Below are 27,592 nucleotides of genomic sequence, written 5' to 3'. Positions count from 1 at the left end.
TCCTTCCTTTTAAGGCCCAATAATATTCCACTGTACGGTCAGATGACACTTGTTCATCACTCATTCGTCAGTGGACACATGGGTTGCTTCCGCCTTTTGATCATTGAGAATGAGATTGTTATCGAGATGGGCGCACAGGTATGGAAGGGGCACTTCCTTTTAAGAGGAACGTCTTCCATCAGGGAAGTGTGGGCAGCATGTCAAAGAGCCTGACCTTGACGAGAGAGGAAGAGGATGCTTTACAAAGAGAAATCAGTGGGGTCGCAGGAGGAATCCCGGACGTTGACGACACTGTGCTAAGCGGTTCACCTGCTTTCCCTCACTGCATGCTTACAGTAACCTAGGGGTTGGGTTCCCTCACGGCCCCCACTTCACAGACAAGGAATCCGCAACTCAGAGAGGGTAAGTCCTTTCCCCAGGGCCACACAGCTGGTCGATGGAATTCAACTCTGTTCTGACTTGCGGATAAAGGAGGGGAGAAAACCATGTAGTCTGACGCTAACTAGGGTGGTATCACTGGCCGGTTTGCAGATAGAGTGAAGCACTCTTTCATGGTCACTTGAATATACACAGATTTCTTGAACTCTAACTTCTACAAGAAGTAGAAGTGACTGCAGGCAGCTGCACAAATGTTCCCTTGGCCTGTGTCCACAGCACATCACAGCCCCCTGAGCCTTTCCAGGGAGAGGCTTTCCCTGCAGGACTCTCCCCAACCCCAGAAGTGCTCTTGGGTATCCCTGGGTTGAGAGACGTTTGTGCACGCACCCTCTAAGCTCTCATTAACGGAGGGGTCTTTCGTGGGGCCTGGATGAGGACAGCCTTGTGACAGCAACACCTTCCTGCGAATTTCGTTTCCTGATGACCCAGGCCTGTTCCAGTTTGGTTGCTGTGTCCTTTGAATGTCTCCATCCTTTTACAGGGAGTCAAACGATATCACCACTTCCAGGCTGTGGGACCCTGGGCAAGTCCCTTAGCCTCTCTGAGCTTCAGTTTCTCACTCCACAACCTGGGGGTAAAAGTGCTCCCCCAACTCCATGGTTATGCTGGTGACAGGTGAAGCCACGTATGTTAAGCACACGGCACAGTCTCTGGCGTCCATGTGCCTTCTCTGCATGGCGGTTCACAGCTGTGACATATCAGCAATTTCTCACAAATAGAGCACGTGACCAGCTCCCTGAGGGCAGTGTCTGCTGCCCCACCTTCCTCTACCCAGCCTCTGGGGCTTCCCAGCAAATTGCATGTGTCCACGGGCACCTGGGCACAAACTACCTTGATTTCTTTAGGGTGTCCCCTTCAACTCACGCCCTTTACAGGGTTAGAAGCAGATGTCGGGGTGATAACACAAAGAACACATAGACAATCGGAAGACAATGGATCGTGACCTGTTGAGTAAACCACTGACTGGCCCGTGTTTGTTCAAGTTGATCTAAGCTCAGCAGTGGGCATGGTCACGGGGGATCCAGGTGCTTGACGACCTGCTATTTTACAGACGGCGTGGAAGAAATCAGGAACCTAACATATGCTCCTGCAAAAACAAACCATCAAAACCAGCCATGCAATATACCACAGATAACAGAAGGGGGGAAGAGACCAGAAAGGGCATTAGCATGTTTTTTTCCTTTATTCTTATTGTTGACACTACTACGGATGTCTCCGTCCCCCCCCCCTTTGCCCGCCCCCACCCAGCCCCCACGCCCCTTCTCCCGGCCACCACCACACTGTTGTCTGTGTCCATGGGTCATGCATGTGTGTTCTCTGGCTAACCCTTCACCTCCTTTCATCCAGGCCCCCCTCCCTTCTTCCCTACGACAGTTGTCAGTCTGTTCCATTGTAACTCAAGTCTGAAAAACAGACTTGTCAGTAACTGACCTTGACCCCAGGCTCCATCGACACCCTAATGTGAGCACAGGCCAGAGATAGCTTGCAATGTGACTCTGGTTTTCTCTTCCCCCTCCCTGTTTCCTTGTAGTTACCAGGAATAATGTCTGAGAAAACCTTGACCTTGCTTGCCTATGACAGAATAGACCTACTGACTAAAGAACACCAAGTTTAACCTTCCAACTAAAGCCACCCTCAATCAACAAGCTTTAGAGGAAAACTAAACTTTGTTTTAAATTTTCGAACCCAAGTTACCCGTGGGGAGTCTCTGTGGCATTCACACATCTTTGGCACCTTCCCCTTTAGGGACCCCGTTGTTAGAGTTCGGTGCCCTACTGTCCAAGCCACCGGCTCTCGCCAGCCTCACCGGGCTGAGCGGTTCAGGGTCGAACCCCAGCCAGAGCTCAAAACCAGCTTCCTTATTTGCTCTCCCACGTTCCCAGCAGCGAAGAGGGGGAAACACCCCAAGTGTGGATGGACGCTGAACGGACAGAATAAACACAGTGCGGTGCATGCTCACTGCAGAGTATGGTTCAGCCTTAAAAAGACATTCCGACACAGGTTACGACACAGACGAACCTCGAGGACAGTGTGCATTGTCACAGATGGACGAACACTGTGTAAGTCTGAGTATCTGAGGCACCTAGGGTAGTCAGGTCCGCAGAGACAGGCTGGCAGAGTGCTGATTACCAGGACCTGCGGGAGGGGAAATGGGAGTTGTTCAGTGGGAATCGAGTTTCAATTCTGCAAGGTGAAAATATTCTGGAGATCTGTCAGTACGGCACTACTGAACTACCTACAGTACTTAAAAAGGGCTAAAGTGCTAAGAAGTATATTATTTATTATTTACCACAGCAAACAACTTCCCTCTCCCCGCCTCTCAGTTCCACTCCCTCATGCTGGCTACATTCTCAAGTCCCACAAGGTCACTCCAGATCCTGGAATCCAGCCAGGTCTCTCTGGGTCTCCTTGGCTCTCATTGGATCCCATGTTCCACTGCTGAACCAATCACTATGGCCAGAGAATGTGATTGGCTGATTGCTTAGCCCCACCCACAACAATGAGTTGAGAGAGGGAGGTCGGTTCCCCAGAATCTCCCAAGAGCTGAGTGGGTACCAGCCTGTCCACTATACAAGTGGAGCACTTGAGACATGTGACACGACCCCTCCCTTTAGTGCCTTTGCAGTTAATTGAGGACGAGGCACATTTACCTGAGCGCTCAGCATGAAAGGGATTTCCTCCACCCTACCAGTAGCCTCCAGGTCTGTTTTCTAGCAGGCTGGGGTAAAACACATTAGAATCTGCCCCTCATCACCTCCAGCCCATTCATTCAGTAAATCTTTACCAAAGCAATGGGAAAAGGTTCTGGGAATGATGGAGGCAAGACAGCCCCAGAGGAGGGGTAGGGAGGGGCAGGATGGATGGAGAAGGCCAGGAGCAGCTTCCGAGAGTCAAGGAAGGAAGAACGCACAGGCGGAGAGAGAAATTCAAAACTGCAGGAACGTCACAGGGTTCCGGAACACGGCTGGGTCCTCTCCTGAGACAGATTTAAAGTGGGCCAGTGTCGCTATGAAGGCTGGGACAGACGTCCCCAGGAAGCTGGAGCTTAACTTCCCCCAACTCTGTTCCCACTGTCTCCAAAAGGGTCTTCAGGGCAACTCTTGACTTGCCTGAGAAAGAGCGTCCCTAAGGGATCAATCAGGGGCCCAATGAATGGAGGTCCTTTCCGGGAAGGTGCAGGACGTCCTGTCCTCCAGTGCTCCTACTACGGAAGCACTCTGTCCTGTTTCCCACTGTGCGTCTCTGAGCTTGTATTCTCTCCCATCTGCAGAAGGAGAGACGTGACCCTGGGGAGAATCGCTAGGTGGCGCTACACGGGAGGCAAGCCTTGGAACCTAGCTTCCAACTCGGAACTGTTTTTTCTGCTAAGAGCATTGGGGGAGAGAGGAGGGGAGAGAAAGGGACAGAGACAGACAAGAGAGACTGAAAGGAGGAGGCGAGAAAAAGGAGAGAGATGGAGACGGAAGAGAGAGGTCATCAGACCTTGACCCCCATCCCCTCTCTTAGCCACACTGTATAACAGAGATAAGAAGACCTGCCCCAAAGGGCTATGGTGAGGAATAGATAGTAAAGTGCGGTAAATGATAATAAATGACAGCAATCACTGATGTTATTGTGTAACCGCTAGACACAGGGAGAAACCACCACTAAGCATCAAACCGAGACAAAAGTCAGGTGTCAGCACCTCTCACTTGGCACCGGCTTCTGCCTCTGCCCAGTTAGATGGATTTTGATGTGCTCTCCATCCTAAGTAGCTACAGACATTTCCCCCAGGGTCAAAGAGAGCTTCCCTGGCTAGATATTTATGGAGCATCTGCCAAGAATCAGAAGTGGTGGGCATTGAGGATCAAAGGTGAAGAGATAGCCGGAGTCCCTGCTGTCCCAGAGCTCTCGGCTTCGGGGATGGATGGGTTAGAGGTGCCAGAGACGCAGGCAGTGTGGACAGAGGGAACTGGGGCTGTGGGGTCCCAGTGAGCAGGGCTGCTGTCGCAGGGCTTTGTCAGTCATGTTTCCGTGCGGCGCTTGAGGGTCTGTTTGTGAGTGCCAGCCATTTGTTCTGGGTGCTGAGGTTGCTTGGTGAGCAAGATGGACCAAAAGCCTTGTCCTCCTGCAGGTGATGTTCTGCTAGCTCAGCAGCTCATGAGCAAGTCTAGAAGTGTGGGAAGGTCACCGGGTCTTACTCAGCCTCAGTCTCATCACAGAGGTCAGGTGAATGACAGGAGGTCATGCACTGGGACCTCTCAGCAAGGTGCCTGGCATGGAGGCCGCACCCAGTAAATGTGGTGCAGTAGTGTGTGGTGTGACCCACAGCGGGGACCTCTGCCTCAAACTTGGGGAGAGTCAGGCAGGGCTTCCCGAGGGAAGTGACTTATAAGCTGAGACCTGGGGCTGCAATTATGTGGCTGGGACATAGGGGTGGAGACCACCCCAGCTAATTGCAACCTCCCCTGACCCTCTTGTCTATCCTTGCAGGTCTCCTTCCCATGGGTGAGGGGTCCAGCACCTTGGCCAAGGCCGCAGCCACCTCAGGCCACACAGCAGCCCAAGCAGTCACCCTTTCCACCACAGATGCCCTTCCACCAGCCAACACCAGTGCAGAAGAGCTGGTCCCAGGGCTTCCCCAGGCCCACCCGGGTCCCGCCTGCCTCCCACAAGCGGCCAGTGAGTGCCAGCGGGAAGATGTTCTCCTTCGTGGTGGACAGCGCCTACCCGTCACCCATCATCAAGCAAGGTATTCACAGGCGTGTCCGCTGGTGGCTTGGGGAGGGGCTTACAGCCTTGAGGACAGGTCTGGCCGTTTGCTTATTTTCTCTCCCTACTTTCTAAAGTAGGACGTGGTCGGTTGTGAAAACATGGTAAGAAAACAGTCACCGGATTCCCCCTGTGGACTTTTGGGTGCAAATCCCTCTGGACTTTGTGCTGCGCCCATGTGCACACGTCGGTACCTGCGGGGTGTGTGTGTGTGTGTGTGTGTGTGTGTGTTCATACAAGTGCGTGTATAGCAGGATGTAAATTGACACACTTTGACTCAGAGGTGCAGAAATACCCTTGTCTTAGGAGGTTTTTAAATATTTTACCACCGTTTTACAGGTGAGAGGAGCTGAGGATTATGGAGGAGAATTTCTTCCCCGGAGGTGACAAATTCCATCTCACCTAACATTTTTCGTCCGATTTAAGGCTGGTCATGCTAGTGACTGTCAGTCACAGCCTGGTCACTTTGGGGACACACAGCCTTCAAGGTCCCTTCCCCCACGCCCTCCCCTGGAAGGCCCTATGGCATCTGGGGATGAGGCCTCCTGTCTGTCACTGTCTCTTGGCCTCCCCAGTGTCACTAGTTTAGTCCCCAACATGGTCCCCAGGTTTTCTCCATGGCTCCTAGGGTCGAGGTCCCATCCTCTGTCTTTGAGTCCCAGCCCTGGACCCCTCTGGGTCCCCAGGTCACTCGGGAACATTTGCCTTGTCACATTCCTCAGTCATGCAAATAATAGTTATTACTGCAAAATACACGAATGAAGAAGTAAATGACATGTATCTCTACACTTTACATCATCATCATCAGGTGAACCCTCGTGTATCTGCCACCCAAGTCAAGGAATTACTCAGCCATTTCTCCCAATATGTCAATATGAAAATTCTCAAACAGAGAGAGCAAAGTAAAAAGAGTTTTTCAGAGAACCCCATCTAATTCTACCGGTCACATGTTTCTGTCCTTCATCACATCTGTCTGTCCATTCTTCTATTCGGTCTTTAATCCTTCTTTTTTGAGTCTTTTCAAAATAAATTGCACACATCTGTAGTCTTCTCCCTAAATATTTTAGCATATATACCATTAGCTAGAGTTCAACAGTTTTTGTCTTTTTTATGTCAAATTAATATGCAACATATATTAGTTATCAATTGCTGCATAAAAATTCTCCCCAAATGTAGCAGCCTAAAGTAAAAAAAAAAAAAAGTCTTATATTGTGGGAGGAACTCTGGCCCGCAGAATCCTCCCGTCCACCTCGGATGGTAAACTAAGTCGTCCTGGACAGTCTTGCTGTTCTGGTAGGAATGGGGGTGGTGATTCCCTCTAGTGGGGATGCCCTGATCCCCTTCTCCCAAATGGCTTTTATTAGGATTGGTATGTGTAGGTGTTTGTATGCATAGCTCATCAATCAATGTCAAAAGCCTATAGTCATACAAACACAGGTGTCATCTATTGGTAACAGTTGAAGGAACACAGAAGTCTGCCTCAGGTCAGAGTCTGAGTCATGCTGACGCCAGAGGGTCTTTAAGACCTGTTTCTTGAGATAAGGAGTTTACTCCTTATGCCCTGAACTTAAACATCCGGTTTATATCACCAGGGTTATACAAAACAAAGCAGAGCAGGCCTCAGAGGATACGATGTGTGTATCAAGCCTGATTCCCATGGGAACCCTCAGTGTGAGAGTCGGGTCATGTCTGCCACCTGCGTTACCTGGTTTTCCAGGGAGACTTACTAGTCTCTTTTAGGGTCTGCCGTCGCGGGGCTGCAGTCTCCAAAACCACACAGGTGATCCCCAACATCATATAGTTTCTGCAGGTCAGGAATTCAGGAGCATCGTAGGGGGGTGGCTGTGTCGCACAGTCTCTTGTCGGTTTGCAGTCAAGCCGCTGGCCTGGGCTGCAGTCATCTGAAGGCTCGTCTGAGGCTGGAGCGTCTGCTTCCAAGACAGAGCACTCACACGGCTGCCAGCAGGAGACCTCGGTCTCACATCCTGTGGGTGTCTCTGGAAAGCTACTAGAGTGTCCTTGTAACTCGGCAGTCAGCTCCCCCTGAGCATGTGATCCAAGATGCTGAGATGGAAACTGCAACATCTCTCATGACCAAGCCTCAGAAGTCACACCCTGTCACTTCTGCAAATCCCGTGGGTTATGCAGTCAGCAGTACCCAGCGTGGGAGAAAATGACGCATGGGCCTGAGTACAAGCAGGCAAGAACTACTGGCTGTCATCTTGGAGGCTGGCTGCCACACTCTGCCCTCTGGCCCTCAGTGATCCACCCCCTCTCCCAAGGCCCTCGAAAGTCTCACCTCATTACAGCTCCAGCTCCAATTCCAGAATCTCATCTAAATCAAGTCCAGGTAGAGATGGGGCTCATGGGTGTAGTTTCTTAAGTTCAGCTCAAATACCATTCCTAGCAACCTGAAGACCTGTGACCCACGGAGACAAGTTGCCTGTCCCTCACACCCAACATGCATCGAAGGGACAGACATAGCAATGCTGCAGACACTCCTCTTGTTCCAAAAGGAGAGAATCAGGGCTGATAACAGCGCCAGCGTTTACACCACAAAAGCATTGGGGCCGACGAGCCTTCCATGCGTTACTAGTTTTGAGTGTGAGCCAGGCACTGCGCTTCTGTTCTCAGTACTGCGGGGCACCTTTCTCCACCAATACGCATGGAACAGAATGGAGACCGGTGGGGTGGGACCTCCTTCTGGCTGCGTGAGCTTGGGCAGAGGTTTTCTCTCTCTGTGCCCCAGTTTGCACATCTGTAAGATAGGATTAGTACAGTCACTTTAAGGGCCACAAACTGAGACATGGTCTCCTACCACACAGTCAGGGAGACTGACATTCACAAAATCATCACAGGACATCTGTAAGCAACAGCTCCAGGCAGCAGAGTCCCCGGTGCCCCAAGAGCTCATGGCTGTCGGACTCGACTTAGCTGGGAGATTCCAGAAGTAGTGGCACACACTCACGCTGAACACTGAAAGGCGAGTGACATTCACTAAGTGCATGGGGGAGGGGACAGCGTGGAAGGGACTTTGAATGGCATGGGATGGGAGGGATGGGGCGAGTTCAAGGGAATGGTCAGTGTGGCTGAAGAGTGGGCTCCCAGAGGAACACGGCTCGAGACCACGTTAAAAGAGCAGTGAGAAGTGACAGCCACTGTCAGGCAGGGAGGGGACGTGACCCAAGGTCCGGCTGCCCCAGGCGGTGTCTGGCTTTGGATACATCTGCCCCACAGGGAAAGCACGTTGGGTGTAACCAAGAAGGGTCTGCTTGTCTCAACCTGGAGGGAAATCGCTGGCTCTGACCTGCATCAAGTAAAAAGTGTAGAATCAAAATGAATAAAGAATTAATAAATGTCCACAAATGTGACGGGGTGCACTTCATTAATGGCTCATGCTAACACTCATTAAGGCTTCATTACCCTAGAAAACAATTGGTTCGATTTCTCACTTCACAAAAACATAAGCTTGCGCCCATGAATCCCAGTCGGTTGAAAATTTAAAATACAACGCCCAGAGCCCAGCAGACTCAAAAGCAGAAGTATAGAAAGCCTCCCGAAGTTTCTACACCAGAAAAAAATCCATTCGGCGTCGATACGAATGCATTGGGATGTATTTGCTGTGAGATAAATTGGGGTCTCCAAACACAATGATGCTGGAGCCCCTGGAGGTCATTTAAACAGCCCTTGTAATATTGGGGGTAAATTTTTTAAAAAATCAGGAAGCCTTGGCTGGTGTGGCTCAGTCGGTTGGAGCGTCGTCATCCTGTAAACTGAAAGGTTCTGGGATCGAGTCCGAGTCAGGACACATGCCACGGTTGCCCGTTCCAGCCCCGGTCAGAGCGTGTGTGTGTGAGAGGTGACCGATGGATGTCTCTCTCTCTCACGTCAGTGTCTCTGCCCCTCTCTCTTTCCCTCCCTTTTCCTCTCTCTAAAATCAATAAGGCCGTCCTGGAGTGAGGATGAAAAAAGTCAGGAAAACCAAAACCAAGTATCTAGCGAGTAGATTCTAGTTAAATACGTTTAGGGACATCGGTACCATGAAAGGACCACAGCGCCACTATTGAAAGAATGCAGTATACGGATCAATACTGACAGTGGGAAGGTATCTTTGATATATTGTCGAGTGAAAGAGCAAGCTGGAGAAAAATCTCTGCAATATAACACTTTTTTTTTGTTTTATTGCAATAAAAATAGCTCACATGTCGTGCTAAATGCTAGATCAAGGGCAGGAAACTGTTTCTGTGAACAGCCAGGGAGTGAACATTGTGGGCTGCTACTCAACTCCGCCACCATAGCTGGGTTCAGCCAAAAACAATATGCAAATGAGTAGCTGTGGCGGTGTTCCAATAAAACTTTATTTGCAAAAACAGGCAGGGGGCCAGATTTATCCATAGGTCCATAGTTTGCCAACCCCTCCTCTTCCTCATCATTTCATTAAATCCTCAAATAGCCCTTTATAACAGAAACTGACAGCATCCCTAAATTATATATGTGAACACTAAGGATTAGAGAGAGTAAATGACCTGCCCAGGTCATCAGCTCTGATGAGGTGCAGAAAAAGTGCAGAGCGACGACCAGCACAGTTAACACTGGGAGAGAGGAGAGGGGCGGTTCTTACCCTTCCAATGTGTCTGTAATACTTACTTCCATTGTTTTTCAACAAACAGATACACCGCTCTGTCGCTTGTTAATTACAGAAGGCATAGGAAAGTGAATGTGAAGGTTAATCTGAAAAGATTCCTTAGGACCCGAGGGAACTCACGGTCTCCTCCTGCTCCCTGTCCATCTCTTGTTAGTGTGGACCAACGCCGAGGAACTGTCGGAACCGTCAGTGCCGGGGGACCTGCCCAGGGCAGCACCTTCCGTGGAGGTTTATGTGGACCAGGACCTGGGCCCACAGGACAAGGTGAGGGGTGTCAGGGGAGGGACAGAGCTGCAGCAGCCAGCGGGACCACGGAGGGACTACCACCAGCTCTTGTTCCAGACGTGCTCTTTGTACTGCTTCCGAGAAACTACCTCTTACTGCCAGGACGTCAACCAAATCTTTGCGAACTGCTCATTTTATCCCAAGGAACAACATTTGCACCCACAATGTGTTGAACACCTACTGTGTGCTGGACCATGTCCTGTGCGCTTGACATTGCAGTTAACTCATAAATCTTCACCATCTTCAAAATAGATTTTTTTTTCACCCTTACTTCACAGATGAGGGAACTGGCGCTCAGAGAGGTTAAGTAACTTGCCCAAGGTTGCACAGTGTGAGGGGCAGTGTTATAATTCAAACATAGTAACTGATCAGCCACAAGGGATGGACGGTGGTGGGGAAAATCATGTTTCCTGGTGGGAAGAGGTGAGCACTAAGGTCTGAGAGGAATGAGTGGGAAGAGCAAGCCAGAGAGGTTCAGTGTGTGAAACGGGATCAAAGCCAGAACAGGTGAATCCTGGGAAGAGTCCAGGTTGATTTCTCCCCCAGACACAGCCTGAACGTGATCCTGAAAGAGCAGTCATGAGATGTCTCACTTTCCCTGAAGGCCCAGGGCCTGGGCCGGCAGCCAGGCTTGGAGTCGGTGAGGAGGGGAACTGCCCACAGTGCTGGGGACACACAGGAGGTTCTGATGCAGGTGCCCTGGGACCAGACTTTGAGACATGTGGCAGTGAGGTGAGAAGCCAGGCTCAGGTGCTGTTACTACTGCTGTATAACAAGCCACCCAGCACCCAGTGCCTTAGAACAGCACTTCATTATTTCCCAGGTCTACCTGGAAGGTTCTGCTGCCCCCTGGCCTCACTCATGGAACGACAGTCAGCTGTTGGCCTCTTAAGAACCTGCACAGAGAGTGCCCGACATCAGCTGTTCCAAGCAAGTCACAGGGCCAGCCCAGATGTGGAGGGTGAGGGGAAACTCCACCTCTGGAGAGCAACAGCCGCAAAGCACTCGTAGCCAGTTTTCAATCCCCCCCCAGCTGCTAACCTGGAAATATAATGTAACCACACTTACATTTTTTTTCTATGTATGAGCCATTTATGCCCTGACTTACAAGGACTCCTTCAAGTACAAGTGACAATGAACAAATGAGCTTAAGCCAAAAAACATAAAAGCCCTTATTGGCTCCTCTTATTGGAAAGTGTAAACGCCTCTAGCTTCAGGCATGGCTAGATCCAGGGGCTCAAATGATGTCATCAGAACAGTCCCCACTACCAACCTCTCCCCTGTTGCCCTCAGTCTGGCTTTCAACAGCAGGCTGGCTTCGTGTGCTGGAAAAGACAAACTCAAGCAACCAAAGCTACACATTTAAAGTTGATGACCCAAAAGAAGTCGGATCCTTTCCCTCTGTAATTGACAAGTGACGTCTCCAAGAAAACTCAGATCAGCCTCCCCCCCCCCCAGTCACATGCACTTGGGGCAGTAGGACAGGAAGGAGCAGGCTCAGGATTCCCAGCCCCCCCAAGACCACATAGAAGGGGCAGCTGTCCCTCGAGGAAGGGCAGGTCCTCCCTAGAAAACCAAAAACCCCAGCTGGACACCACACCCTGCAGGCTTCCTTATACTCCAGCACCTGGCACATGGCCCAGCACATAGTAGCTACTCAATAAATGTTTGTTGCATGAATAATTAATAAGCACCTGGCTGAGCAGGGAGGCTTTGGGTGCCTTCTCATGGGGTGAAATAAGGGAGGCTGCCCAGGAGTACGGAACATATGATGTGTCCCTTGGCATCTTGCCATGAGAGACCCAAAGAAAGACACTTGGCAGCAGTGGGCAGTGCCAGACAGGCTCCCTCCCCCCACCTTGTCCTTCCCGGGGTCAGGGAGCTGAAAGATCGAGTGGCTGCTCAGACCGCGGCCCAGCCCGGAAATGGCAACGCGCTGGCCCAGAAATTGCCCACTGACCCCCCTTCCAACCAGCAGAAAATTGTTGGAAGAGCAGAAAGTCCTTTAAAAACAGAAATGCTATAGCTGCATTTGAAAACTCACCTGGGAATTTTTTTCCAGTCTTTAGGATATTTTATTGATGGCTTCTGGTGGCAAGTTGTGGGGACTTTCTTTCCTTTGGGGAAAAACCTCATGAGTTCTTGGGCTATAGAACTTTTTCTTTCAGAGGGATGGAGGACTGGGTTAATTATACCTGTGGGTAACGGCGGCCGGCGATTTTTTTCCACCCAGAGTTTACACGAGCCCACATGAATAAATCACCATGCCTGCCTCATGTACCTTCCAGATCCAGTTTCCTGAATAAATTTTTACATGAATAACCAAAAGAGGCAGGGAGTACCAGGAGAGTGGAGACAGGAAATATTACAGAATATATTAAGTTTTTTGAAGTTAAAAAATAGCCTTCATTATAAGCAGAATATGGTCGAATAGAATGTCATTTTTCTAATTACCTTCCCGGGGTCCCCAGTGTACTGGGCTGAATATTATAAATTTTTTTAAAAGGATAAATAAACTTTCTAGCAACAGAAGTTCCCAACAGGATGGTGTTCTCAGTATGAAAGTATAATTTTTAGGAGAAAGGAAAGTTTTAGTACCTATGAGGCATAAAGCATCCATTCATAGGAGTCCAGACACAAGGAGATCGTTTTAACCAAACTCTTGTCTCCATGAGGTTTTCCAAGTGACGGAGAGAGCCTTGAATGCCTGCCTCCCCGCTCCTCTGCCTGCCCTCACTTTCCAAAAACAATGGTACCACTCTTTTCCTGTATATGCTTGAATGGGCTTCACCTTGCCCCCAGGCCCACACCTACTAAACTTTCCACCTGGCCTCCACGCAGGACGAAATAATTCTGCTGCTGGGAAAAGAAATCACCCGTCTCTCGGACTTTGAACTGGAATCCAAGTACAAAGATGCCGTGATCATAAACCTGCAGAACGAACTGGCCAGCCTGAGTCAGAAGCTGTTGGATGCAACCACCTCCAGGAGCGAGCAGGTGACCTCGCAGAAGTTTCAGAGCCCAGGTCAAGGCATTGATGACCCACAGAGAGAGATCCAGAATCTGAAAAGCCAGGTAGGACTCTGAGACAAGTTGACAGAGGCCTTGGCATGGTGACACTGGGTGACAGGTCTCGGGCAGAGCCTGACGAAAACTGGGGGGAGCCGCCCAGACAGCCAGAAAGGGGTGGTCAGCACAGCATGGCGGGTAAGAGCGCCCAGCCCCGGGGTCAGAGCCCCTGATGGGCTTCTAGCCCAGTGGGAATGGGAACCCTGATGAAGTGCCCGCCGTGTGCAGGAGCTGGTGAGAGCGCTTTAGATGCGTTAGCTCGTTTGAACCTCCCGGTCCTCCGACATGCACATTCCGCAGATGAGGAGACCGAGGCGGCTCGGAGACGCCCAGGAATGGGTTGCAGCCCACGTAGCTGGTGGGTGATGGTAGTACAACCTGAGCCCCATGCCGACCCCACGCTCTCAGCCCACTTTAATATTTCCACCCACCTCTGTCCCTGCGGTGACCACCTCTCACACCAACCCCCTGCCCCCAGCCAGAAAGAGCTGTGGGTGGTGCACTGGAGAGGGGACACGGGACCCCCCATGTTCCCAACACCAAGGCCTTTACCGCACCCGGAAGACAGCTGCTGGCTCATTCATGAGGAATTTCATCAACCAGAATTCTCCACCCAGGGTTTCTGCACTTACCAGAAATTACCGAATTTCTGTTCTTCCTCTTGAAAACGAGATCCAAGGTTGCTTTTTTTTAAGTACTACTTTAAAATTGGCCCTAGATCATGTACATAAATTATAGCTCAACCGAGTTGATGAAAAAAAGAAACTGGCCACTGATGAATGTTGGCCTCGGTGCACAGCACTGCTGAAAACCTGGGTCAGGCCCGGGTCCTCTGCTGTCCGGTTCCATTACCGCCTTTCCTTCTATAACCAATTCAAGATGCACAGTCCCCATCCTAGACATGGGGCCCTAAAGGGACATAGGGTGTGCGTGGTGAGCCTAGGAGATTCCACCAGGAGACTGGGAGCTCCCTGCGGGCCAAGGCGAGACCCAGTGCCCTTCCATGGTCCCCCGTCAGCCAGGACGTGTCTGTTCCTTTATTCATCCATCCATGTGTCCACTGATCCAAATCAGTGTTTGTAGGGGTGCCTACCTTGTGTCATGCCTTCCCCCAGGCTCTGGGAATTCAGCAGAGACCAAGCCAGGCACTATCCTTGCCTTCCCCTGACTGCGTTCCGATGAGCGGACAATAACCCAGTAAATGAATACGTGCTCTAGAATTTAGATGAACAGATGCCTCCCCTTCAGACCCACTTTTGAAAACACAGTGGAAGTAGCTCGTCCTGTAGGAACTGCTGCGACAGGCAGCTGCCGTGACGGCAGCCGAGTCCCTTGGTGAGCATCCTTTTCTCCTCTGAACCCCATTGGGCCATCAGATGGAGAAATATCCCTTCTAGTTATCCTCCCACTTCCCGGCCTCCCGGAGCAGAAGGGACACGTCTTGTGCAGGTGCATGGACGAGGTGACTATGCCCCATGCACCATTTTTAGTTGAAATGTATCCGACACACAACTCTGTGCAATTCCCACAAGTCTGCCTGTCAGCAGGTCACATGTGAGTGAGTGTTGCCTAAAGTGGCTGGGGAGGCGGTGGCTGCCAGACCCGGGAGCGCAGGTGGTGCGGGGCTAGCAGACCCCGGGCACAAGGAGGAAACGAGCAGAGCACACAAGGCCGCTGGCTGACCACGGCCACACATTCTCAAGCAGATAAACCAGGGAAATAATGGGCAGTGAGACCGGGGACAAGCAACCCAGGGCCCCAGTGACAGGAATAAAGCCTAAAGGCACCGATTAACAAGGTGCCGGGAGAGACTCCCAGCCTCACAGGAGGGTTTGTTGGAGACACCCACAGGGTCCTAGAGTGCACACAAGCCCACCCACTTGGGAACCAGCACCAGAAGGGCCCAATTTGCTTGTGGGAAGCAGCAGAGGGGACCGAAATCTGAGACAGAGCAGAACAAGCACCGTGGTTCCCTCTCTGACCCCGCCCCCACATACAGCGTCACAATCCAGACATTGGGGGGCCCCCGCCCTGGCGAACACCTAAAGCTCCACCCCTCATATGTAACAGGCCCGAACAGACCAAAACATTATGGCTCAAGAACAGCTCAAAGCCCCAGAGCCAATACTTCTAAGCAACAAAGAGGTAGCCAACCTATCAGATGCATAGTTCAAAACACTGGTGATCATGATGCTCACAGAACTGGTTGATTTTAGTCACAAATAAGAGGAACAAATGAAGGCTAAACTAAGTGAAATGAAGGGAAATGCACAGGAAACCAATAGTGATGGGAAGGAAACTGGGACTCAAATCAAGGGAGTGGACAAGAAGGAAGAAAAAAAACGACCAAACAGAAAAGAATGAAGAAACAAAAATTCAAAAAAATGAGGAGAGGCTTAGGAACATCCAGGACATCTTTAAATGCTCCAACATCTGAATTATAGGGGTACCAGAAGGGGAAGAGGAACAGCAGCAAGTGGAAAACTTATCTGAACAAATAATAAAAGAGAACTTCCCCAATCTGGCAAAGGAAATAGACTTCCAGGAAGTCATGGAAGCTCACAGAACTGGTTGTGTCCCAAAGCAGGTGGACCCAAGGAGGAACACACCAAGGCACATCATCATTACATTAGCCAAGATTAAAATGAAGGAGAGAATTCTAGAAGCAGCAACAGATAAGGGGACAGTCACCTACAAAGGAGTTCCCATCACACTGTCAGCTGATTTCTCAAAAGAGACCTTACAGGCCAGAAGGGGCTGGAAAGAAGTATTCCAAGTCATGAAATCCAAAGACCTACAACCAAGATGGCTCTTCAGCAAAGCTTTCATTTAGAATGGAAGGACAGATAAAGTGCTTCTCAGATAAGGTCAAGTTCAAGGAGTTCATCATCACCAATCTCTTATTATATGAAATGTTAAAGGGACTTATCTAAGAAAAAGAAGATAAAAAGATGAACAGTGAAAGGACAGCAAACTCACAGTTATTAACAACCACACCTAAAACAAAAGCAAACTAAGAGGACAGCTAGATCAGGAGCTGAACCATAGAAATGAAGATCATGTGGAGGGTTAGCAACAGGGGAGTGGGAGGAGGAGAATGGGGGAGAAGGTACAGAAAATAAGTAGCATAGACGGTAGGTAGAAAATAGATAGGGGGAGGGCAAGAACAGAATGGGAAATGTAGAAGCTGAAGAACTTATGACACATGGACATGAACTAAAGGGGGGAATGGTGGGGGAGGGGTGTGCAGGGTGGAGGGGAATGAAGGGAGGTAATGGCATCATCAATAAAATATATTTTAAAAAATAAAATAAAAATCACCCCCAACAAATAAATAAATAAAATGGCTGGTGTTGTCTGGGAAGGGGCGTTTATGAAGGAATTATCTAGAAATGATTATACTGACTCATCTCCTGGCTCCATCCCTCGGTCTCCACTTGTGCCTGAAGAAGAATATTTTATAACAAGTCATATCTGAGCGAGAGGCTGCAGTGGGTTTGAACTCAGATCGAGTTCGATCCACTCATATTTTAGTTTCTTAAATATCCTATTGCCTACAGGACATCCAGCTAGAAGCTGACACCCTGTGACAGATTGATTCATTGGTCTGATTATTCTATATGTTCTCCCTGCCCCCGCTCCCAGCCCCGTAGTATGTGCATAATGATTGGCCCTTGGAGACCTTCACCGGGCACCACTAGGCAGTGCTGACCTCCCCCGGCCCTGGTGTGCCTGCGCTGACCAGCAGCCCCACCTCGCACTGTCAACTGTCTTACGATTTGGTGCCTACTTTATGGCACAGCAGAAGGGACACTGAACTTGGCATTTACGCCAGCCAGAGACAATATGGACGTTTATTCTGGCAGTGAAAGAAATGAAGGGGCTTGGAGCCTGAAGTTTTCCCACAATCTGAAATCCTCAAACAAATAGTTCATGGAAATGTTTTATATCTGTCAGGAGCACCGGAGTCTTTGGGGTGCGGTGGTTTCCCATCCCTTCTGGAAGTTTCTGCTGTGCCTATGATACCGTGCAAATAAAAGCATTAAGCTGAGGAAAGGTAGAAACATTTTTTAAAAATTACTCCAAGACCCTTTCATGGAAAAGTTGCATTTACCCCACAGAGAACAGTAAGAGGTAAAAGACATTTTTTCACTCAGAGTTTCCGAGGCACACCTTGGGGAAGGTGGAGGACTGTGACCTTTGTCTCCCCCCACCTCCTAACACCTACACCCCACATGTCTCAGATGCCCCAGGGAAAAAGTGAATGTAATGGCCCCAAATGCCATAGAAGATGAACCATGGTAGTGCAGGAAATGGGTCAGAAAATGAAATGAAACCTTGGTGATTCTGTTCACTCTTCCTAATGACAAAACTTTCTGGGACGAAAACCAGGAGCAAAGGTCATGAGCGCCATCTGGTGGCGAGGCCCTTACCCACAGCCTGTGAGCATGCCCCACCCCCATCATTTTTTATGCTACACCTACAACTCGCTATGTCAGTTTCCAGGATTCCCGTATTTCCTCTAACAACAATCACAGCGGTGTTTAAATGAGCCTAGATAAGGCTTCCAAAGGCACACAGAAGTATTACCAATCTACCCTCCCCGAGGCAGCCGAGAGAAGCTGAAGCAGAAACTCGGGGTGGGTAGCCGGATCAAACAGCAGTCACAGCCGTGTGCTGGGCAGGATCTGAGCCCTCCCCCGGCTCTGTTTGCAGAATGCAGTCGGAGACCAGTTTCCCCAGTTCCCACGGCCTGGACGGGGCAGTGGCCAAGTCCAAAGGGCCCGGTCTGGCTTCCGAGCCCACGCCATGCCAGGCTTTATGGCCTCCAGCTCTTAACACAAGTCCCTACCCACCATTCAGCAGGCGGGGTGGACAGAACCGGAACCAAGCAACTGAAAACTGGGTTTGAACTGCAACTCCACCTCTGACCAGCTGTGCGACCCTGAGCCAGCCACCTCGCCTCTCCGGGTCCCAGTTTGCTCACTGGCAAAATGAGAACAGTGATGGGACCTTCAGCCCCTCAGTGACCCTGTGACAAGCTGCAGAAGCGGCATCTGCGAATGTGCTCTGCCAGCTGTGCAGGTTCTAGGAGATATAAGTGATTGTTAAGGGGATTAATTTTATGACCTGCTCCCCTCTCAAACTTCTCTCTGCATCCTGTGGTGCGAGATGATCTGGGACTATGGGCTGGTCTGTTTATGGCTGAGAGTTCAAAGGTCACAGGAGGTTCAGAGGTCACAAGGGATCAGGGATCAGCTGTGCGGGAGCCCCTGTGTAGGCATAAGGATAAGCTTCCTGTTTTGATTACAGATGAAATAGTGGTCACTGAAGGACCGGGCCCTCTCCTGTCCCTTCTAGTAGTGACAACTGAAAAGCTTCATTTCCCCACCCCCCACCCCAAGATCAGTCCCACCTTGGAGACATAACGGTGTGTCTTGCAGACCTGGGCTGGCCCCCTCTGACTGTGCTGCCTCCACCCGCAGGTCAGTGCCCTACAGAAAGGCTACAGCCAGGTGCTGTGCCAGACCCTGTCGGAGAGGAACGTGGAAATCACGTCCCTGAAGACCGAGGGCGAGAACTTGCGGAGGGACAACGCTGCCTCGGCAGGTGGGCTCTCTGGGGTCGGGCTGAGGCCGTCACCCTCAGGCTCATGCCAGCGCTCAGGCCCACGTCCCCTTTGCCCCTGGGCTGGGGTGTGGCCTCAGAGATGGCACTGCAGTCACTGGGGACCCAGGGTCAGTGAACTAGAGTTCGCCCCTAAGGGGGGCTTCTTGCCTTCCAGTTGCTGGGCCAGGGCCTGCTAAATATGTGAGTGAATGTTATCTCTCAGCTAGAAGGTCCGCTGAGCATGGCCTCACCAGGAGAACGCAGGGCGCTGTGTGGCTTGGGTCGTTCCACATGCCGACTTGCCCTGAACACAAACCACAATGGGGACTAAACTGGGTCTGCGCTTCAGAGCACCTGCTGTCCGACCTGTTTCACCCTAGTGCACATGGGCCCAAGGGAAACGCTTTTCTGCTTGCCCAGCAGAGGTTGTTCCACACCAGAGAACTGGAGTGTGGGGGGAAGCCAACACCTGGTCCAGGGCACAGCCTGGACGTCTTCATTCCTTCATGTTTGGCAAGCACCTGCTAGGTGTCAGGTCCTGTTCCAGGTGCAGGGGAGAGAACCCTGAGCAAGAGAGACCTCTGGATGCACAGGGCTCACATTTGGGGATGGGTGACGGACAAAAGTAAGTAAACATGAAATACACAGGGGCTTGCTTAAGCCTCTTCCAGACAAAGCTGGGCAACATGGAGGCAAAGTGCTCCAGGGGTTAAGCGAAGGGAGACTAGCTTCATGGGTGACTAGCTTCATGGGTGGGCGAGGATGGGTCTCTAAGGAGCAGAAAGGGAAGAGCAGAGAGAGCTCTAGGGCACAGGCCCTGGCACTAGAGCAAGCTGGCAGTGCTGGAGGAGCCGAAGGCCCATGGGCTGGCGTGGTGGGAACAAGGGACTGTGGGGTGGGACAGGCAGGATGGGTGGGGGAGGCAGGGCCTAGCTCCCAGGGAGGAGCCTGGGTCCGTTCTGAGGGTGATGGGAAGCCATCAGGGGGTTTAAAGCAGGAAACGACCTGTCAAGACTGAAAAGGGAGAGAGGAGAGATGCCAGTGATTGGGGAGCAGGCAGTGAGTCTGGGTTGTGCATCTTGTTCTTAAAGAGCCCTGTACACAGTGGGACGTGTGGGCATTGCTGCAAGAGCCCACCAGGGCCTTGAGCGCGTGTGAAACACATCTCTCTGTGAATGTGCGCGCCCTGCCGTGCCCCGGACCAGCCTGATCACTGCCTTTTCCTCTGCCTCACTCTTGACACACACACCTGCTTCCTCCACCCCAGCCCACCCACCCCGGCAGGCCTCTGCTTATGTTTCTCTCTTAGTTGGAATATCCTAAGATTTTTGCTGAGCACCTCTGAGGGCCAGGCACCCCTATGGGCCAGGCACTGCTCTGGGCCCTAGAAATACAAGGATGAACTCACTGGGCCCTTGCCTTCCTTCCCAACATCTGCTCCTCAAACTCTCATCCATGCTTCAAGCCAGTCTCAGATACCACTTTGTTTGATCCACCCCCTGCCCGCCCCCTGACCACCAGCATTGGCATTCTCTGGGTCATTCCCTGAGTCTCAGGCCCCAGCCCAGACCTCCTGCACAGCAACAAGATCCCAGGTTCTCCATATGCACATCCAAGCTCATAACCCAAGCACAGGGCTGGTCTCGCTGCAGTAACAATCAGGCCCCACCCCCACCCTCAGCGATGATGGCAGTGATCTTTATTGCCTCTTGGATCTCAGTGAGTCTTTTTTTTTTTTAAACAGGGATGGTGTCCTCTTTGCAAAAAAACATGTTAGCGAAGGAGGAGCAAGTTAAACAACTCCAACAGGAGGTGAACCAGCTCAAAAGCGAGAACAAAGAAAAGGACAACCAGCTGGAAGCCCTCAGCTCCAGAGTGAGTGTCATGGTCACAGAAGCTGTCCAGCCAAGGGCGCTGGCTCCTCTCACTGACCTTGGGCCCAAGTGCTCCCGCTTCCTCTGACACCTTGGTGGGAGGAGGCTGAGCCCAAGGGCACAGCTGCCGGGCAGGTCACCTGGACAGACCAAACTCGGGGCAGGGCCAAGTTCCTTGCAGCTTTTCCAAAAACAGCCTGCATGTGGCTCAGAATAAGTAAGAGGCATATCCAAATCCAGCAAAGGTTTTCCTGCACCTCTTATAAGTTAATCTGTTTGGTCCCCCAACAAGCACATGATGAGCCTGGCTTGCCACTGTGAGGCTGAATGTTAAGGCGGAGGAGGATCCTCTGTGGTTGCCACGGGTTCCCCCGGCAGAGGGTCCAAACGCAGACGTGCGACTCTCACCTCCGCCCTGAGACTTGGGCGCGTGCGCGAACCCCTCTGGGTAAAGTGAGCCTGGCAGGCGAGGTGAGAGCCTTCGAAACGTGACTTTGATTGCTTACACACTTTTCCTTCAGTCCTGACTTTAGAATCCTCCTCCAGTGGGGTAAGATTTTTTCTTGTTTGTATGATTCTTCTGTTTGGATGAGTCCAGGCAAAACCCAATAGCTTCATCTCAGGTGGCAACTCGGATTCACCAGGGCTGCCTGATCGGCTGGCTGTCTGAGTGGGTGCCCGGGTGGGAGCCGACTGTGATGTTCCAAAGAAAAGGCAGAAGCAACGTCTGGTGCTTAGGACGAGACCCCGCATGGGGCTGGGCAAAGGCAGAGCCTGACCAGGCTCTGGGGTCAGACAGACCGGCAGCGAGCCCCAGAGTTTGCTGCTGTCAGGACCTGTGTGGCCTCCGTTTCTCCCTCTGTGAAATGGGGATGACAAAATCGTCTCCTGAGGAGTGAGCTGGTTGTAATTGTGTTCCTTTGCCTCTGCCCCTGGCCGGCCCCCTCACCAAGCTCTCTGCCTTCGTTTCTCCCGAGCATGTTGACATCATAGGTTCCTGCAGTCAGTTTTGTGGGGGCTGTGTGTGTGTGTATGAGAGACACAGTGGCTGCTGAGTGGGAGAAATATGGGAAAAGAGTGCCTGTTAGGCTATTCTACTGCCTGAAGTGCAATTGGATTCTTTTTCTCCCATTTCCCCTTCCTCCTTTTTAAAAAAAAATTTTTTTAATATATTTTATTGATTATGCCATTAAAGTTGCTCTATTCCCCCCCTCATTCCCCTCCACCCTGCACACCCCTCCCCCACCATTCCCCCCTTTAGTTTATGTCCATGTGTTTCAAGTTCTTTAGATTCTATATTTCCCATACTATTCTTGCCCTTCCCCCTATTTTCTACCTACCATCTATGCTACTTATTCTCTGTACCTTCTCCTCCCTTCTCCTCCTCCCACTCCCCTGTTGCTATCCCTCCATGAGATTTTCATTTCTATGTTTCTGCTCCTGATCTAGCTGTCCTCTTAGTTTGCTTTCATTTTAGGTGTGGTTGTTAATAACTGTGAGTTTGCTGTCCTTTCACTGTTCATATTTTTTATCTTCTTTTTCTTAGATAAGTCCCTTTAACATTTCATATAATAAGGGATTAGTGATGATGAACTCCTTGAACTTGACCTTATCTGAGAAGCGCTTTATCTGCCCTTTCATTTTAAATGAAAGCTTTGCTGGATAGAGCCATCTTGGATGTAGGTCTTTGGATTTCATGACTTGGAATACTTCTTTCCAGCCCCTTCTGGCCTGTAAGGTCTCTTTTGAGAAATCAGCTGACAGTGTGATGGGAACTCCTTTGTAGGTGACTGTCCCCTTATCTCTTGCTGCTTCTAGAATTCTCTCCTTCATTTTAATCTTGGCTAATGTAATGATGATGTGCCTTGGTGTGTTCCTCCTTGGGTCCAACTGCTGTGGGACCCTCTGAGCTTCCATGACTTCCTGGAAGTCTATTGCCTTTGCCAGATTGGGGAAGTTCTCCTTTATTATTTGTTCAGATAAGTTTTCCACTTGTCGCTCTTCCTCTTCCCCTCTGGTACCCCTATAATTTGGATGTTGGAACGTTTAAAAATGTCCTGGAGGTTCCCAAGCCTCTCCTCATTTTTTTGAATTCTTGTTTCTTCATTCTGTTCTATTTGGTCGTTTATTTTTCTTCCTTTTGATCTACTCCATTGATTTGAGTCCCAGTTTCCTTCCCATCACTATTGGTTTCCTGTGCATTTCCCTTCATTTCACTTAGTTTAGCCTTCATTTTTCCATCTAATTTGTAGCTAAAATCAACCAGTTCTGTGAGCATCCTGATCACCAGTGTTTTGAACTGTGCATCTGATAGGTTGGCTATTTCTTGGTCGCTTCGAGTTATGGGCTCCGGGGCTTTGAGTTCTTCTTGAGCCATAATGTTTTGGTCTGTTTGCACTTGTTACGTATGAAGAGCAGAGCCCTAGGTGTTCACCAGGGCAGGGCAATTCAGTTGCTGGTTTGTGACGCTGTATGTGGGGGTGGGGTCAAAGAGGGGCAATAGTGGTCCCCTCTGCTGCTTCCTGCTGCTGGGGCCTGCGTGGTCCATCTCACTGCTTGCTCCTTCGCCTGGTTTATCGGTCTGGCTGAACGGTTCATTGTTGTCGGACTTTCGTATAGTTCAATTTTCTGCGTTTTTGTTGCGTTTTTTTTTGTTTGTTTATTTATTAAAATTTTGTTGTCTTTAAACTTGGTTGTGTGAGGAGGCACAGTGTCTCCACCTATGCCTCCATCTTGGCCAAAAGTCCCATTTCCCCTTCCTCCTTGACCTTGATGTGAGACGTCTGCCTTCTTCTTCAGCCTGGGCTGTCCCGTGGGCACATAGGCTCCTCCCTACCAGTATTGTTTCCTGAATATTTGGGGCCCCTCTTTTTAAAAGTAATGTGTGTCATGGTGTGGATTTTAGAAAAATAAGTAGATGGCATTAAAAATCAAAATTAAAAAGAGAAAGAAAATGCTACCCCAAGAAATCATTAATATATTTTTTAACATTTAAGAAATCTTTATCACATATACACTGGATTTTTCAATAAATATTCTATTTATTTATTTTTAGAAAGAGGGGAAGGGAAGGAGAAAGAGAGGAAGAGAAACATCAATGTGTGGTTGCCTCTTGTGTGCCCTCTACTGGGGACCTGGTCCACAACCCAGGCATGTGCCCTGACTGGGAATTAAACCAGTGACCTTCTGGTTCACAGGCTAGCAGTCAGTCCACTGAGCCACACCAGCCAGGGCTCAATGTTAATATTTGAATGTATATTCTTCTAGTCTTGTTTTTATATATTACCTAGAAGTAAATAAATTATGTATTTCTCTCTCACAGTGAATTTATACTGTGCACATTTTAAAATCTTAAACGCTTACTATTTTCCTGTGTAATTGAATAAAAGCGTTTATCGTGGGTCTGAAAAGCTACATAATACTTTCCCAGGCGTACGCAACATCGTAAAGTGGTCTCCTGTGTTGGGCACTTGGGTTTTGGGGTTTGGGGTGTTTTTTTAATGTTGCTGACACTACTGAGAAGCACATCCTTGAATCTACAGATGCACTGGTTTCTCCAGTCACTGTCCTTAGGACGCATTCCGAAAGTGGGAATCTCTGGGTCAGGAGGAAGGCACATCTTTATGCTTTCGTGCCCGTGGCTGAGCTGCGCCCCGGAAAGGCTGTCCCACTTACCTTCACACAGCAGGGAGGTTGCGCCTTTCACGTGAAACCACACAAAGCACTGAGAGCCGTCCACGTTCACTACCGAGCCCGCCCCATGCACATGCTCTGGAAAGCCGTGCTCAGCCGAGTACACTCAGCCCACTCCTGCACCTGAGCCCCCAGACTCGACAAAGCCGGACTTTCCCGTGGTGTAGCTCACTGGCTTTTGAAAGAGAATTTAGACGCCTTCTTCCTGGGAACCCATGAGCAGGGAGGGCTAGGAGCTGCCGCAGGACACCCCACACCCGTCAGACACGAACGGTCTCGCCTCTCAGCATTTCGGGGGTGTTGGATTAAGCAGCAGGGAAGGCTCTGAGAGGCCAACACGGGGACTTGGGACCCCACACCACCCACGTGGCCGTGTTGTCTTTTCTCCCCCCACAGTGCTCTGTGCTCAAAGAGGAGCTGAAAAAGGAAGATGCTCAGAGGGAGCACCAGGAAGCCCAAGAGAAAGAGTTAAAACTCTGCAAATCTGTGAGTTGACCTTCCTCACGGCCAGGTATCCACAAAGAGGCTAGACTTTGACCTCAAGGTTGTGGCGAGGGTCCTTGGCCCATTCGATAGACAGCACGAGGTCTGGGGCTTTGTGATAGCTTGTGGGGGCTGTCTCCTAACACTTTGATTTGCTGCCTCTGGGAGAGTGGAAAGACTGTGGAGAACACACCTTCCCAGGATTCCCTGGGTGTTGGCTCCAGCCCCCGCACTGGGCTTCCCTTAGGGCCAGGCTGGGGTTGGGATGGGGACGGGGATGGGAGATGGCCAGGTGGCCGCCACATGCTGCCCAAACTTCACTGTGGTCCCTGCCGTGGACCTGTGATATCCAAAGTGTTATGTCCCACTGTCCCACTTTTATCATGGCCATGGGCACTCTTATTGACTCAACGTCTTCCTTATGTAATTTTATTTAAACACATCAACTTCATACCGACTCATAAACACAAAAAGGCATCATCCACCTGATGTACAAGGTGACTATGAAAAATACAGGGAGGATATGACCATTAAAATGAAAATGCTCGTTCCTGGGCCAAGGGAATCCTCATCCCCAGCAGCAGGCGTGCAGTTTCCACCCCTGGGAGGCGCAGCGCCTTCCGCATGTGCCGTGGACACATGCTCCCCCAGGTCGGGGCCAGTCCTGCTCTCGGCCCCCAGTGGGGGAGAGAACGCTTGCATTGTTTTGTTCTTCCAAACGCCCCCTATTTAAACTGGTCTCAAATATGTATCCCAAGAGAAGAGACCCTAACAAGTCGATGGGTATCTTGTACTGTTTAATCCAGGGTACATGCCGGTCTTCAAAAGAAACTAATCATTTTCCTTTACCCAGCACCTTCCATATATACCCATTGAAAAAAACTACTTTGCTCCACAGATGTAGAATTTCCCCCCAGGGATGGGATTTAGCTCACACCAGACTAAGGCTTCCGCCCTAATGAACCAGATGACATGAGTTATGGAGATTCAGCCCTTCCAGCCCAGAAGGCAGCTCCCGCTTGCCATCAGGGAAGCTGACTTTTGTTGAAACTCTTCCAGCAAATCCAAGACATGGAGAAGGAGATGAAGAAGCTCAGGGAGGAGCTGAAGAAGAGCAGTGCTGAGCAGATCATGATCTCTAAGACGCTTCGAGAGAAGAGCAAGGTACGGCCAGGGCGGTGTTGGCCCAGTGACCCCTCCGGGCCAGGCGCTCCTCACGCATGGTCTCTGTGAGCCCGTGTGGACGATCCTGGTGTTAACCCCACTTTACAGTTGGGAAGATGGAGGCCCCCAGGGGTGAAGGAAGTTGCCCAAGTTCACTCAGATAAAGGAGCTGTGGCAGAACTTGAATCCAGGTCTGCCCGCCTCCAAGGCGTCTGTGTGTAACTACGACCCGAGACTGCTTTCCGATCTTAACTATAAAATTACCCAGGAAAGAATTGACCCATTAAATCAGGTTTTCCCAAGTTTGATGTTGTTCAAACTTAAATGTTCTTAGTGATCTTCCTTTCGGTGGGTGTGCTGACCACATGCATCAGAGAGGTGAGGCAGGCAGGCTGTGTTACTAGGTACATATAAATTTGGAATTTTAATACTTCCCATTGGGGGAATGAACCTACGATACCTTTTTAATAATTTTTCTGTCAGTATTTCAGTTTTTTCTCCCTCTAAACAGCATGTCGTTTTTATAAAATCCGGTCTGACAAACTTTGTCTTTTAGCCCATTCATGTAAAATGCAATCGCTGGCATACTGAGGTTTAACTTTACCTTCTTGCTCACTGTCAGTTGAACTGTATTTCTGTGCTGTAGTTTTTTTCTCTCCTTTCATGTATTCCTTTGAATTGATGACTTCCCATCATTCCATTTTTGTCTCTGGTAGCTTGGAAATGTTTTGCTCTTTAACTGTACTTTTAAGAACAGTAAGGCAATAGCTTTCACCCTTGACTTACCAAAATCTGAGTTTTCCACTCCTTTAGTTCTCATCCTAAAGACACTAACGTGCATTCCTGACTCACCAAGATCCGACAGTGATTGATTACCCTGCCCTTGTCCTTGACCATGCAATGACTTCGGAACGCTCCAACCTCACTTTCTCCTCCAGATTCACACGGTGTCATTTTCTTCTATCTGAAGAACAGCCTTGAGTTTTCCTTTGGCGTGTTTCTGCTGGCGACAAATTCTCTCAGATAACATCTGTGCGTGTGTGTGTCTGAAAATGTAGACTTAACCTTCGTTCTCAGAACGCAGGTTGACTCGGTGCTGAACTCCATGTTGGCGATTATTTTCTCAGCAGTTCACAGGTGGCATTGGATACATCCTTCCAGTGTCTTTCGGTTTCTGCTGTCTCTGTTTCAAAGTCATTGTCAAGCCTAAGTGATATATCTTTGCATAATCTCGGGGTGGGGGATTTCCCCCTCGGGCTGCTTTTAAGATGTTCTTTTCCCTTGGTTTCCAGCAGTTTTGTTGTGATTTTCCTAGTGTGGATTTATTTTCACTTACCTTGTGTGGCGTTCACAGGGCTTCCCGAACCTTTGGCTTGGTGCTTGCATCAGCTCTGCACTCGGGGCACAAGCCGCAAAGGCAGTGAGGACTACTGGGCCCTACACGGGGGACTCGTGGGTTTTGTGTGTGATTAATGGTGACGGTGACAATGATAGCTGTAAGTTCTCGTGCACTGTGCCAAACATGGCATCTCTTTTCATCCTCACAACGGCTCTACCTAGAAATCGTCCGTTCCTAGAA

General features: G+C 50.1%; 1 protein-coding gene across 1 annotated transcript in view; it reads left to right on the top strand.

Moving 5' to 3' along the window:
- FHAD1 (forkhead associated phosphopeptide binding domain 1) overlaps positions 1-27,592 on the top strand; it is a 109,211-nt gene that overhangs the window by 24,018 nt on the left and 57,601 nt on the right. The window contains exons 4-10 of the mRNA XM_037146126.2: positions 4,912-5,170; positions 9,990-10,099; positions 12,962-13,195; positions 18,676-18,799; positions 20,544-20,674; positions 24,763-24,852; positions 25,909-26,013. Coding sequence (XP_037002021.2) covers positions 4,912-5,170; positions 9,990-10,099; positions 12,962-13,195; positions 18,676-18,799; positions 20,544-20,674; positions 24,763-24,852; positions 25,909-26,013 — 1,053 coding nt within the window. The remainder of the gene's footprint in view (positions 1-4,911; positions 5,171-9,989; positions 10,100-12,961; positions 13,196-18,675; positions 18,800-20,543; positions 20,675-24,762; positions 24,853-25,908; positions 26,014-27,592) is intronic.

Source organism: Artibeus jamaicensis, unplaced genomic scaffold, assembly GCF_021234435.1.
Source record: "Artibeus jamaicensis isolate MK-2021 breed Jamaican fruit bat unplaced genomic scaffold, CSHL_Jam_final scaffold_847, whole genome shotgun sequence".
Taxonomy (NCBI): domain Eukaryota; kingdom Metazoa; phylum Chordata; class Mammalia; order Chiroptera; family Phyllostomidae; genus Artibeus; species Artibeus jamaicensis.
This window is presented reverse-complemented; position numbering and strand designations above follow the sequence as displayed.